The sequence below is a fragment of the Elephantulus edwardii genome, unplaced genomic scaffold (assembly GCF_000299155.1).
Source record: "Elephantulus edwardii isolate Elephantulus edwardi_28Jun2011 unplaced genomic scaffold, EleEdw1.0 scaffold00010, whole genome shotgun sequence".
In the NCBI taxonomy this organism is placed as follows: Eukaryota; Metazoa; Chordata; class Mammalia; order Macroscelidea; family Macroscelididae; genus Elephantulus; species Elephantulus edwardii.
The window spans coordinates 32486837-32501516 of NW_006399760.1; the positions used below are offsets into that span (position 1 = coordinate 32486837).

Sequence of the window (14680 nt, forward strand, 5' to 3'; positions counted from 1 at the left end):
GGACAATCTCCTCCTGTACCAGTCAGATCTGATTTGACGGTACACTCACACAAAAATAATAAAATAAAAATTGAAACAAAATAATATTAAAAAATATTTAACAGATTTAAAAAAAATTGCTGTTGTTGTTGATTGCCTTTGAGTTGAGCATGACTCATAGAGACTCTATGAACAAAAGGCCTGAAGCCCCTTTACAACTATCGACATTTATCAGAGTTCATACAGTTTCCAGAGGCATGTGTTTAGAAAGTGGATGCCATTCTTGCTTCCAAACCTGTCATAGTATGTCATTGTTTTTTAGAGGTCTTTAAATTTTTTTTTAATTTTATTATTTTTGTGTGTGTGTGTACCATCATATCAGATCTGACTGGTACAGGAGGAGATTGTCCCTCCTTCTCCAGCAGAATATCTGGTGAATTTGAACTGTCATAGTATGTTATTGTTGTTATGTGCCGTTGAGTCAACTGTGGTGTATAATGACCCTGTGTACAGCAGCTCTGCACTGTCCATCTACCCTTCTGATTATGATGTCTTCCCCAAGGAACAATCTCTCCTGGCCATGTGTCCAAAGTAAGTGAGGTGGAGCTTCAAAATCCTAGCCTTCAAGGAGACACTTGGTTTCACCCTCTCAAAGACAGACCTATTTGTTTTCTTGGAAGTTCATGGTATGTTCAAGACTCTTCTCCAGCACCACAACTTGAAGGTCTCTATTCTTCTTCTGTCATCCTTAGTCATTGTTCAACTGTCTGAAGCATAACAAGTAATAGAGAAGACCATGGCCTAGATTAGGCACACCTTTGTATCTAGACTGATATTGTTGCTCTTCAACACTCTGAAGAGGTCCATGACAGCAGATTTTCCCAGTGCAATTCAATCTTTATCTTCTTGATGTTGAACTTCAATCCATATTGAAGGCTGCAGTCCTTGACCTTTTGCAGCAAATGCTTCAGGTCTTCTTCAGTATCAGCAAGCAAGGTTGTGTCATCTGCATATCATAGTTTGTTAATAAGTCTCCCTCCAATCTTGATGCCACACTCCTCCTCATAAAACCCTGCTTCCCAAATAATCTGTTCTGCGTACAGATTGAAAAGGTATGGGGACAGGATGCATCCCTGACACACTCCTTTCCAGATTTTGAACCATGCAGTATCACTTGCTCTGTTCTGAGGACCGCTTCTTGGTCGAAGGATAGGTTTTGTATAAGCACGATGAAGTGTTCTGAGATTCCATCTTCCTCAAGGTTAGCCACAATTTATTGTGATCCACACAGCCAAATGCCTTTGCGTAGCCAATGAAACAAAGATAAACATTCAAAATTCAAAAGGCATAATGAACGATTATACTACAAATGAAAAACTGTCGTATCTCATCCCACAGGAATCTAGCTTGTCTTCCTAGAGTCAATGAATATTATCATGTTTATGCATTGCTCCAGGTATATAAAGGTAAATTGCTATTGCTTGCTGAGGAGTCAATTCACACTCATGGGACCCCATATGTACTGATCAAAATTATTTCATAGAGTCTTCAAGGCTGTGATCTTTCTGAAATAGATTGCCTGACCTGTCTTTTGAGGTATCTTAAGGTAGACTTAAACAATTAAACTTTCAGTTAGTAGTCAAGCCATTTGCACCAGCCCAAAGACATGTAAGGGCACACACACACACACACATCCTTACTGTTGTTCTCATTGGATGCCATCAAAGATCATTTAAAATAATAGTGATCATACAACAGAACAAAATACTGTGCAGTGTTGAGATTTCCTTATAATCACTGCTGTTTTCTTGAGCCTGTTTTGTTTATATTTGAGACAATTGATACTTATTGCTTATTTAATAGGGTGAGTTGCATGCAACCAAGAAACACACCAGCTTAAGCCAATAGTGTGAACTAATGGTCCTGGAAAATCTAGTAGTAAAATGTTCCTTCCATACAGTTCAATCTAGGCTCCAGCTCTTGCTGTATTATTACTTTGTGATTCTGTGGGCTTTTTCTCTCCTTGTGAGCTGGCTTCCTTCATTCATAGATTGGATTTCAGCAGCAACCTCAGCGATATGCTTGGTTGGTCACCTCCAGGGAGAAGAGAAAGTGCTATTTTACTTCTTTATGAGAAAAGTATCTAACAAAAATCCTGAGCTTTTACTAGATTAGAACCACCCTGAGCCAGCTCTTTGTCTGGAAAGTGAGGTTACTGATTGGCATACCCCCCACCCCCAACAAAGAAAATGGTAAAGATGTAGAATAGAGACCATCTGATCCAAAACAATGAACTGCTTTACATAAGGGAGGTAAAAAAGTAGACTATGATACATGGCATCTCCAGGCCAGTAGAAACTTACTACAGTTTTGAATTTCCATCCAAATCTGTTTAAAGTTTTTTACTCTTTACAGGTAAGTATAAAGGCAAACAATTTATGTAAATTCTCACCGATTTAACACCTAGACTAAAAAATGGAGCTGCCATGCCAAAATGATGGCAAGTACTGACAAATTAGAAGTACATTTTATATCACAGTTTATTAGTTTGCTAGTCATTATGAGTGGCCTAGTGGCAAGAAGATGCACTGTAATACCAAAGGTACACAGTTCAAATCCTACCTGCTGCTCTGCAGAAGAAGGATGGTTAATCTCCTACTATGCCTCTAAACACTCACTGGAGGGTCAGCTATTGGTTGACTCTAACACAACAGCACACAGCAGTAACAACTCATTCTTCAAGGTATACTTGTGTGTCCTACGGCCCACAAGCCACAGTCCTAATGTTTAGCACTTCCATATTTATTCAAAATGTAAATTACTGTTAAAAACATCATTTTCATTATTACTTAGCATAAGCTTTCTATACTCACATTTGTGGATGGCATAGTATTGTCCAAAGGGAGAAGATATTGAGTTCAGACTAAAAGGAAAGTGGGAAGATGAACTAGGTAGGTTACTGGGTGGTAGCCACTGCAGCCCATTCAGGCTGACTCCTCCGTATCAGGAGCTGCTGAGATGATCTTGGTGGCCTTGTGTATTATGTGTTAGTTGTCACCAGGGGTTAAAATTGACTACAAAATACTAAAAAACTTTTTTTCGAGAAACATCACTTTTTTAGTCAACTTTTCTAGGGGGCTTGATGTCATCTGGAAAGAAAACCCATGGGCTAGCCAGCTTAATTTAAAAGGACTGTGTCAGATAAAACCTCCTTCAGCCTAATCATAGTACCCACTCTTAACACAAAAGAAAACCTCTTCCTCTTGCTTGATAAGTTATAAAATCTCTTTAACAAGGCTAGAATGGGAAGGAGAGAGAGAGGGCCTTCATTTTACAATTAAAGACTTAAAATTAAGTGCACGGTTGAATTAACATTACATTATGACTGAGCTTCAATTAAAATGCAGTTAATTAATCAATCAACAAATGTAAATTATTTATTATTAACACCATCCCCCCCCCCCCACCCTGCAGGTTTATGGCAAGGTTGGAAGGAATAAAGGGAGGGGAAAACAGAGAGAAGTCTCTGAGGAAACCAAAAGACATTTCATCTGCTGAAGAGGAACAAAGCCAGGACCCCCACGGAAGCAGCAGAAAGAAGCCTAAGTCAGAAAGCCTCTGGGCTCACCCAGGATTGGCTTTAATCACCAACAGTTTTGCTGAGACAGGGAGATGCTGGAACTGAAAAGTTTGAGCCCATAAGCACTCTACTTGGCAGGTCTGAAAGTTTTCCTGGTTGGTGTTCATTTTTATTTTCCATTTGTTTCATGCAAAAGAACTTTACTCACAAATTAATCAAATATTAAAAGTAGATAAGTTTATAAGTTCATTTTCTGACATTTCAAATTGTTATTGTTAGGGGCCATCCAGCATGACTCACAGCAGCCCTACGAGCCCCCCACCTGACCCCTTCCCTGTCCTGTGACATACATCGATGTTTCCCATCAGTACCTATACTTTTCAGTAAATATTCTTTGGAAAGAATTTCAAGTTAATATAATAGAACAAAAACGTGTTTTCTTCAAAATATCTCTCAGAAACCTCATATACAGATATTATATGAAGTAGGCAACTGATCTGATCCAGGATAGTATTTCTGAAGTGTTCTTTAAATTAATTTCAGTATACATTATTGTATACATACATACATACATCCACCTCTGATGGTGACTGCTGGCCAAATTGAATTTTTAATTTCTTAACATTTTATTTTTCACTTACAAGACGATTGTCATAAGGATATGAACTAAAACACAACATTTAATTTTCTCTAAATAAACACAAAAAGTAAAAATTTAGAAAGAATTCTGTGTTTTTCTGATGGCACAAAATCATAGTGGATTAAAAGCAATAAAATTCATTGTAAGGGGAGTGATTCTTTTAAAAACGCAATATAAGGAATATTCTCATCAGATTTAACTTTATAAAAATCTCAAGATCTTACATTCAAAAATTAAAGTCATGTTGGAGAAAGTACCCTCTTCATTTGAAAAGCAAAAACAAAACAAAACAAAAAACACCCCAAAACTCATTGACACTGAGTCAGAACCGACTCACAGCTAACTCTCCAGCTGGTTTTCAGAGGTTAGAAACTGCACAGGAGGAGAATGTGCAGTTTTCTCCCTTGGAGTAGCTGGCGGATTTGAACTGCCTTTGAGCTGCCTTTGGGTTGGCAGTGCAATCCCCTACTGACTAAGCCACCAATGCACCAATTTAAATTGTACTGACTGGCTATATTTCAAATGCAAAGTAACTACAGAGAAATAACTCAGAAGTATAGTTGCAAACAGAAATTCTAGTGCTAAAAATGTATAAGATTCAAGAAGTTTTAATCTTATTACCTGTATATATCTTCTATCTGCAGATCAAATTCCTGAAGTCTCTTTTGATATTTTTCAGTCAAGTTACAGAGCTCAGTAATGATTGACGATTTCAAATCAGGATATGGGCATTCCAAAGTTTCCAGTTCCAGGGGAAGTTCATTAAGCAGGTTACTTTTTTCTTCTGAAGGATGACCAAGTACCTGGGTGGGGGATATATATACATTATTATTTTATTTCTATAAACCTATAAACAAATAAATGGCTATCTGCATCACACTTTTTTTATCACACTTACTTTCATAGTCCAATCTAAAAGATCATTTTGTATTTTTTGTTGGTCCAAGCTAAGTCTTTCAAAAACAGCTTTCAATTGTTTCTTCACAAAGTCAACCTATAGGACATTCAGAACAAATTTGGAAGAATGCTAATTATTACAAATCAACAAATGTTTAACAGCACAGAAATTATTCACAAAAGCCAAATTGAAAAGTGGTAAAATTAGAGAAGAAAAGTTCTCAATAAGGAATTTGTGGAACAGTTTCAAAGATACCACAGAGTTTATTAGAGATCTGATCCTCAATGAACTTCCAGACACACAACTCAAAACCAGACTCAGGAAGGATTGTGAGCTCACAACTGGACTGTACCTATTGCATTAACATTTGGATTTTGTTCCTGGCGAGGCAGAGAACTTACCAGATTGTCTCTACTGCAATCACACCAACTTCTTTTTCATTGCCTTTAATACCCAAAAAAACTGCTGGGCATGATTTTTTTATTATTATTATAATTATTAACTTCAATGAAAATTTAAAGAGACTTTGGATTTCCACTCATTCATTGTTGCCCTTTTCTCCCCCCCCCCCACTCCCCCCCCTCCCTTCCAAAAAAAAAAAAAAAAAAATTCTTTCTTTGTTTTACAATCCCTCCCCCCAGGTCCAGTCCACTATGCAGCTTTCGCTCTGGACTCCCGTCATGACAAAAATACCTAATCACATATCCCTTTTAAAGAGTTTTCTCCCTCATCTGTTTCAATGCAGTATACATTATTTAACCCATCTTTCTCAGTCTCCCCCGAATCCCAATGTCAGTCCTATTTTACAACAGTGGCACCATGCACTATTTGTCCTTTTGTGACTGAGATACTTCACTCAGCATAATGTCCTCCAGGGTCACCCATTTTGAATAATATTGCATGAGTTCCTTGTTTTTCAATGCAGCGTGGTATGATGATGATTATTATAAACATTATAGCAACATTACGGAACAAGAAGAAAAGAGTACTGGAAATACCATGAACTTCCAAGGAAACAAATCAATCTGTTTGGAGGAAGGGCAACCAGGGTGCTCCTTAGAGGCAAGAATAGTGACACTGCATCTCATTATACTTTAGGCATGTTAAAGGAGGGCCCAGTCCTTAGAAAAAGACATCTTGCTGGGAAAGCTAGAGGATCTGGGGAAGACCATGAAAAAGATTGATTTCAGTGACTGTAACAATGGGTTCCTGTATATCAGACATGGTGAGGGTCAGTTAGGAGAAGGAAAGGTTCGTATCTGTTGTTCCTAGGTTCTCTGAGTCACAGTCATTTTGATGGCACTTAACAACAACAGAGTAACTGAAAAGTAGAGCAATAAAAAGCACCCAAAACTCTTACACCTAGTACAAATACATTGATGCTCTAGTCAGAGGAGGCAGTCAATAAGTTAATCAGAAAAAAATATAGAAGAAAGTTCCCAGAGGGGATAAATGATGTACTTATAATAAAATCAAGATGATGTGTTAGGGAGTAAGTGTAGTTTCTTTTGTGTGTGTGATAAAGATAGATCTCTTGGATAAGGCAGCATTAAAGCAGTTAAATGCTACAGAGTGCCATCATGGAACAGAAGAAATAGTGCAAAAGCCTTGAGAAGAGAGAACGTGGCATGTGTGAGCAATAGAACGAAGGCCAACATCAGTGTGTTTGAGTTCCTTTGGGAAAGGGAGCTGACATAGAGGAAGTGGCATTGAAGCCTGTCAGATAGGGAAGAATTGAGAACCAGTAGGAGCCCTGGGGGACTATTTAGCAGGAACGATTTGATCTTTTTTTCTTAAAAAAGAAGAATACTAAGAATAAAAAGCACAGAGACAACTTACAAGCCCAGTACAAAATTCCAACCAAAAAAAGAAAGTGCTTCAAGACATTCAATATACAGAATTAGTCATAATTTGCTGTACATTGTTGTTACTGTGTGTCATCAAATGGGAACCAACTCATAGCTAACCCTCCAGTAGCCTGTCAGAGGCTGTAAACGGCACAGAAGGAGCTTGCCCATCTTTTTCCCATGGTATATTTGAATCTCCTGCCTTTAGGATGGCTGCACAACTCCTTATCCACTAAGACATAAGAGTTCCCTAATTTGCTGTATAATATACTTAAAATCATAACACACATATTTATTTTTACCTCAAATTATTTTAATTTGCATAAAAATTAAATATTATAGTCTCAAAAACAATGGTAATTGCCATAGATTTAACTGTACCTCCCAGAAGTATATTCATGAAATCTGAAAGTTACGTGATTATCGCCCATTAATCAATAAAGCAAGAAATTATAAAAAGATTAAGGGTAGGATGCCACAGACTTAAACATATAATAGCCCTGATCCATGAAACAGGAGCTTCCCTTGAGTGTGGAACATCTTTTTTGTTAAAAAAGGTAAAAGGGGAGGAGAACAAGTAGATAAAGTGGACTTATACAAAACCAAGAGACAAATTCCAGGAGTGGAGCACCTCCTTTGGGTTCAAGTTCCTGTGCTGCAAAATTCCTAGACCCAGGAACCACAAGAGAAAGCCATCCCCTAGGGCCCACACCCTGAATTTGGATCTTTGGTGGTGTGGTCCATGAGGAGTGCGTGGCTTACCCAAAGCGCACATCTCTGGTATTTTTGAGTCCACCAGTGACTCCAACAAAGAAAGATACTTTCCTCTTGTGGAATTTATAGACTCAGATATCCACTGGAAAGTCAGCTGAGTAAATCCACAGTAATAAGATGAATTTGGGCATCCTACATTGTAACTCAGTTGTGATTAAGGCAGAACTGAATCATAGCTGACTCTTCAGTGGGTTCTTAGAAGGCATAAAGAAAATTCCCGGGCAGATTAAAGATACAGAGTAGTCATAATTTGCTCTACGGTCTACTCAAACCAAAAGCACATTTCTTTGTGTCTCATTTCAATTTGGACCAAAAAAAAAGAAATATTCCATTCTCAAAAATAATAGTAACTGTCAAAGTCTGTTCCAACTCCATGGCAATGAGACAAGTTTGAGCATGTTACTCCACAAGAAAGTAAATTTGCTAACGTTATCCATGCGTGGTTATCTCTAAATAACTAAGGCAGAAACAAATGGTTTGCTGGTACCTAAAAGGGTCTTAAAAACAAACAAGAACTTCCTCTCAAGTCTATTTTTTAAAAATTTTTATTGGTTTGCATATAAAAGTTATATCCACTGTGTTTCATTAATACACATTGTGTTTTACACATTCCTTCATTCATATTGTGTTTCGTATAATCATTTGTATACACTGTGTTTTATAAAATTAATTACCATTGAACTATGCCTATTACCCTGTCTTTTCAGGTTCCAAATGATCTATTCTAATGTCTTCCCTCCATCCCTCTACACACCAATTCTATGATCCTTTGAATTCCCCTCTCCCCACCCCCAGCCTCCCTGCCCTCCTCCTTTCCCCCTTTGGACTTTTAGACAAATCTTACTAGTTATCACTCTATTTCTACAATAATGGAAGAACATTATTATATGTAATATTTGTTCTTATGAAACTGAGTTAATCATGTTATATATTTTTAAATCATTATTCCTGAGTGATGCATAGTATTCCATCAAGTCTGTTTTTATTGATGGTGATCCTGAGTTTTAGAGAAGAAATACACTCTATGGGGTTTCTGATGGTTGTGATCTTTTTAAGTAAAATGTCAGGTCTTTCTTTGTAGGTTTATCTCTAGGTGGATTCAAACTACCAAAATTTTGGTTAGTACAGTTTAATTCTCTGTGCTGTCCAGAAACTCAAACTCAATTCACTGTCATCAGAATGGACCTGACTCATAGCTGACCTTCCAGTAGGTTTCCCAAAGCTAAATCACACAGAAGGAGATTGCCTACTTTTATTCTGTGGAGAAGCTAGTGGTTTCCAAATACCAGAGAAGGTTTGTTTTCTGTTAGCTGTGTAACTCTCCAGGGTCTATGTCACCAGAGTTCCCTTGTTGTAGTTGTGGTGTACCGTCGAGTTGAGACAGACCTGTAGCTGACCCACTGGCAGGTTTTCAGAGACAGTTAATTGCACTGGAGGAGACTGCCTGTGGAACAGCTGGTGTATTTGAACTGTGTGCCATTGGCATTGCAGTGCAGCTTCTTGTCACTAGGTAATGCTCCTAGAATGACCATAAACCCCAGCAATTCAACTTCCAGATAAAAGTCTATAAAACTGAAAATTGTTGTCATTGCTCTAAGTGCCTTCAAGTGAGCTATGATTCACAGTAATCCTATAAGCAATAGATCTGAACTAGCCCTATCCTGCCCCATTCTCATCATCTCTGTCATGATCAAGGCTGTTGTGGTAGTCACTTCATCGACTCATTCCCTGGAGGGTCTTCCTCTCTTTCTCTTAACCTCCACCTTTCCTAGCATGATGTCTCTCTCCAAGAACTGGTTCCTCTTGAAAAAAAAAATGCCCATAGGAAGTGAGAGGAAGTTTCACCATCTTTGCTACTGAGGAACACCCTGGTTGCACTACAGTCATTTCTTATCGGCATAATGCACTTCCTTCAAGACATATTTGTTTGTTCTTTTATCTGTTCATGGAGTATTCGATACTCTTCACCAACACCACAATTCAAGGCATTGATTCTTCTTCAGTCTTATTCACTGTCCAATTTTCTAGTCCAAAGAAGGCAATTAAAGACAATGGTTTGGATCAGGTGCACCTTAGCCTTGAAACTAACATCTTTTAGCACTTTGGAAAGGTGCTTGATAGATTTCCCCAACTCAATATGGCTTATGAGATTTTTGACTGCTGCCTCCATGGGTACTGATTGTTGACCCAAGTAAAATAAAATTGTCGGAAATTTCAATCTTTTCCTCCACATATCATGATGTTACTTTTTAGTTCAGTGGTGAAGATTTTTGTTTTCTTGATATTAAGATACAACCCATATTTCAGGCTATTACAATCTTTTATCTTCTTCAGCAAGTGTTTCAAGGCTTCTATGTCTTCTGCAAGCAAAGTTGTGTCATCTGCATCATGCAAGTTGTTGATAAGTCTTCCTCCAATCCTGATGCCATATTCCTCTTCAAATAGTTCAGCATCCTGAATCATTTCCTCAGCATACAGATTGAATAGATAAGGAGAGAGGCTAGAACTCTGATGCACATCTTTCCTGATTTTAAACTGCGTACTATTTCCTTGTTTTGTTCAGACAGCTGCTTCTTGTTCTATGTATAAGATTCACAGGAGATCAATTTAAAGTTCTGGAATTCCCATTCTACTAAATAGTAGCCATAGTTTGTTTTTTTTGTGTTTTTTTGTTTTGTTTTGTTTTTTTTCATTACCTACACAGTCAAATTCTTTTGCATATTCAATAAAATACAAGTAAACATCTTTCTGGTATTCTCTGCCTTCAGCCAATATCTACTTGACATCAACAATGCTATCCCTTGTGCCACAACCTCTACTGAATCCATCTTCAATTTCTGGCAGTTCCCTGTCAATGTAGTATTCCATCATTTTTAATAATCTTCACAAAATTTTACTTACATGGGATATTAAGGATATTGTTCACTAATTCCCGCAATCTACTGGATTACATTTTGGACTCCCAAAAGGTGGCCTGTCAGACCACCACTTGTCTGTCAGTGCCCCATTCTGTGGTGGCTAGTGTGTTGTTTTGACTGTGAAAGCTGGGCCACTGGTATTTCAAATACCAGCAGGGCCACTCACAGTGGACAGGTTTCAGAAGTGCTACCAGACTAAGAAGTATGACTGATCAATCATTTCTGAAATAATAAGTCTTTGAAAACCCTACGGACAGCAGAAGACCATTGCTGGATAAAGTACAGGAAGATAGTCACTAAGGTTGGAAGGCACTCACAATGGAACTGGAGATGAAAGTAAAGTCTACTATAATGATAATAATACAGCAAAACTTTTATCTAGGAAGGACCTTCATTTGCTGATGTGGCAAGACTCAAAATGAGAATACCTACAAACATCTAATAATAATTGAAAAATGGAAAAATAATACATGAATCTAAGAAAACTGGAAGTTATAAAAAACTGAAATAGAACACAGAGAGATCGACATCTTATGCATTAGGTGGACTAGTGCTGGCCATTTTGAATCAGGAAATCATGGGTTTTCAATATTAATTGAAAGGAGAGATTCAGTAAGATATATGGAAAATTTTTTACTACAGTATTATTCTAAATAGCCAAAAGATGAGGATAACTCAAGGGTACATTAAGAAATAGGTGAATAATCAGAAAGTAACATATACAAATGATAGGGTCTTATTTAGACCTAAAAAGAAATTACTTTTTTGTGGGGGTTTTCCCCCCCTTTCTCTTTCTTCTGAGATTTCTCCCTAGCCAAATGTTACCCTTATGAGCTTCTTTGGGTTTTTAAATAGTCATTTGGTAATATTTGTATTGTGATATTAATGAAAGTTTACAGAAAAGTCGGGTTTTCATGTATTCATTGTAATACATTTTCATCCCACCCCTTCATTCTGCCCTCTTAGTCCACTTTGTGATGCACTTCTTGTTCCAGACTCTTGTCATACATATAATGCCTAATCAGACATTCCTTTCAGACAGTTCTTCCCTTCATCTGTTCCAATACAGTGTTCTTTAGCTGTCCACTCTTTTCTTATTCTCCCCTCATTCCCATGTATCAATCTTATTTTACAACAGTAATGTTATGCAGTATTTGTCCTTTTTTTACCAAGATATTTCACTAAGCATAATGTCTTTCAATCATGCATATTTTGTAATGTTTTACAAATTCATTGTTTTTTAATGCTGCATAAAATTCCATTGTGTGAATATATCATAGTTTTTCAATCCATTTGTTTGTTGATGGGCACTTGGATTGCTTTCATCTTATTATGAATAATGTTTATTGCTATTGGCAATAAAAACGGGTTTGCATACATCTGTTTGAATTACAGTTCTGATTTGTTCAGGGTATATTTCCTAGTAGTGGAATTGCTTAGTCAAAAGGTATTTCTATTTTCATCTTAGGATCTTGAATGACTGGTTGATCTAATAAGTGAGTCAGAATGCCTATTAGTTGGCTTAACGTTGGTATTCCCTTTATAAGAATGCCTAATTTTTGGCTGAAAGTTAAACAACAGGAGTGGATTTAGTTCTAAGTTCTAAGGATTACTAAGGACCACAGCTTAAAAGCTCTTTTAACAGCAAGCCTGGTCATTTTTGTGATTTTTTAGTTTGTTCCATATTTTTCTCCCACTGAATGCAAGACCTTCTAATTTAATTGCATTTAGAGTGATCTGCAGTCACCACCATCCAGCTCTTCTGGTCTGAGTAATAAAGGTTGAAGTTTATGTGATCTTTTAGTCCTTTGGACTAATTGTTTCTGCACATCATTGGCTGTCTTTGATCTTCTTTGTTCCACACTGGAAAAAAAATAGTTGCACCTTAGATGGCCACCAAAATAGGATGCAGAACATTGCTATGGTGGATTACATTATGTCTTTTGCTTTTGATGTCCTTGGTTGTGGAGAAACTGGAACCCTTATTCACTGTTGGTAGAAGTGTAAAATGGTGCAACCACTGTGGAAGGCAGTATGGCACTTTCTCAAAAAGTTGCAAGTAGAGATACCACTTGACCCAGCAGTTCCACTCCTGGGAATATACCCCAAAGAGACCATAACTGACATCCAAGCAGATATATGCATACCCATGTTTATCACAGCTTTGTTCATAATAACAAGGAGTTGGAAACAACCTAAGTACCCTCAACAAACAAATGGATAGAGAAGCTGTGGTATATTCATGCAATAGAATACTATGCTGCATTGAAAAACAAGGAACTCATGCAATATTATTCAAAATGGGTGACCCTGAAGGACATTATGCTGAGTGAAGTATCTCAGTCACAAAAGGACAAATACTGCATGATGCCACTGTTGTAAAAAGTAGGACTGACCTCGAGGTTGGGAGGAGACTGAGGATAGGTTCAATAATGCATTGAAACAGATGAGGGAGAAAACTGTTTAAGAGGGAAAATTATTAGGTATTTTTGTCATGACACGAGTCCAGAGCAAAGGCTGCATAGTGGAGTAGACCGGGGGGAGGGATTGTAAAACAATGAAAGAATTTTTCTTTTACTTTTCCAAGAGGGCAGTATACTCAGGGGGAGGGTTGGGAGGGGAGAAAAGTGCAACAATGAATGAATGGAAATCCAAAGTCTCTGTAAATTTTCATTGAAATTAATAATAATTTTTTAAAGAAAGAAAGCAAAACAAACACCCCCCAAAAAAAAACCAACACATACACACACACACACACACACAAAAGGTATATGGTCTTGAGACCCCAGAACTCAGAACTCATTCTTTCAGAGTGTTTGATTATGATAAAGAAGTTTCTGTGGGGTTACCTCTTTGTAATGCTCAACCACAGACATGGATGTATTTAAAGTATGTTCAAATGTGTAGGTTAATTTATCATTTAGCAAGCTTTCATACAGTCATGAGTATAATTCCTTTTACCTGTCCATATCTTTTTATCTTGCCTGCCTAATAATATATTCACTTGTAGACTAATGTTTGTCATTACTAAGTTCAAGGTTACGCATACAATTATGTATACACTTCACCCTGTATCACTTGCACACCTTTTCCTGTTTTCCATTTCTCTAGAGATACTGCTTTTCACCCTCTTATTGTATAACACCTTTCCTTTCATTCATCTTAATGTGTATCTACTATCTACTTAATGAAATAAATTTCTGATACTTTCCTCTTCAGGGATGAATGTCAAAAGCATACTAAGTGAAATAGGTTGGAAGCAAAAAAAACCAATCTAGGCTAGACAAATTCATTGAGGCAAAAGAAGATTAGTGGTCATCAGAGAGAAAGAAAAAAAAGTGGAGTCAGGGGGGAAAAATAAGTAAATGTAACATACTAACCTCTTTCAGCACTTCCACTGAGTTAAATTGAAAATGTGGGTCTGAATGTTGTGAAATATGACACTTTCTGTATTTCAGATCTGCTAGCAACTGGTGAACAGGATCTACCACATTTTTCAGATATGCGCACCACTCTTTCGACAACTCTTGTTCTATAAAAAAACAAAATTGAATAAAGGAAATAGTAGAATTAAAAATTTCTTAAAGGACATGTAATTATAGCAAAGTTTTATTTGGAGATTGGTTATTTCCATTCTTCAAAACAAAACCCGCCTTTGCATACAGAATTTAAAAAAAAACCCAACTTACCAAAATCAGTAAGGTCAGAAAGACATTCATTTCCAACATTCTCTTCATTCAGAAAGGATTTTATTTCTGATTCAACCTTACATCTGAAATGGATGTTATCTTGATCAATATTTTTACAATCATGTTGTAAAAATAACTGGTAGTTGAAATACTCAATCCCATTTCAAACTGATGTAGCATTCTTATCCACATTATATACATTTTTTCAACAAAATCAGGTTGACAATAACATTCCTCCCACATTGAAGCTGAGAAAAATCTGCTTAAGTCAAGGGAAGAGTCAACACAAGATACTTTTTCCTCCAGTTTATGGTCCATTGAGATATTATATAAGAAATTATATTATAAGAAATAT

At 37.0% G+C, this 14680-nt stretch overlaps 1 protein-coding gene across 1 annotated transcript in view; it reads right to left on the reverse strand.

Moving 5' to 3' along the window:
- CCDC148 (coiled-coil domain containing 148) overlaps positions 1–14680 on the reverse strand; it is a 314203-nt gene that overhangs the window by 280046 nt on the left and 19477 nt on the right. Inside the window, exons 2-4 of the mRNA XM_006880794.1 lie at positions 14326–14408; positions 5098–5193; positions 4821–5002 (exon numbers count right to left, since the gene is read on the reverse strand). Of these exons, the coding sequence (XP_006880856.1) occupies positions 4821–5002; positions 5098–5193; positions 14326–14373 (326 nt within the window). The 5' untranslated portion in view covers positions 14374–14408. The remainder of the gene's footprint in view (positions 1–4820; positions 5003–5097; positions 5194–14325; positions 14409–14680) is intronic.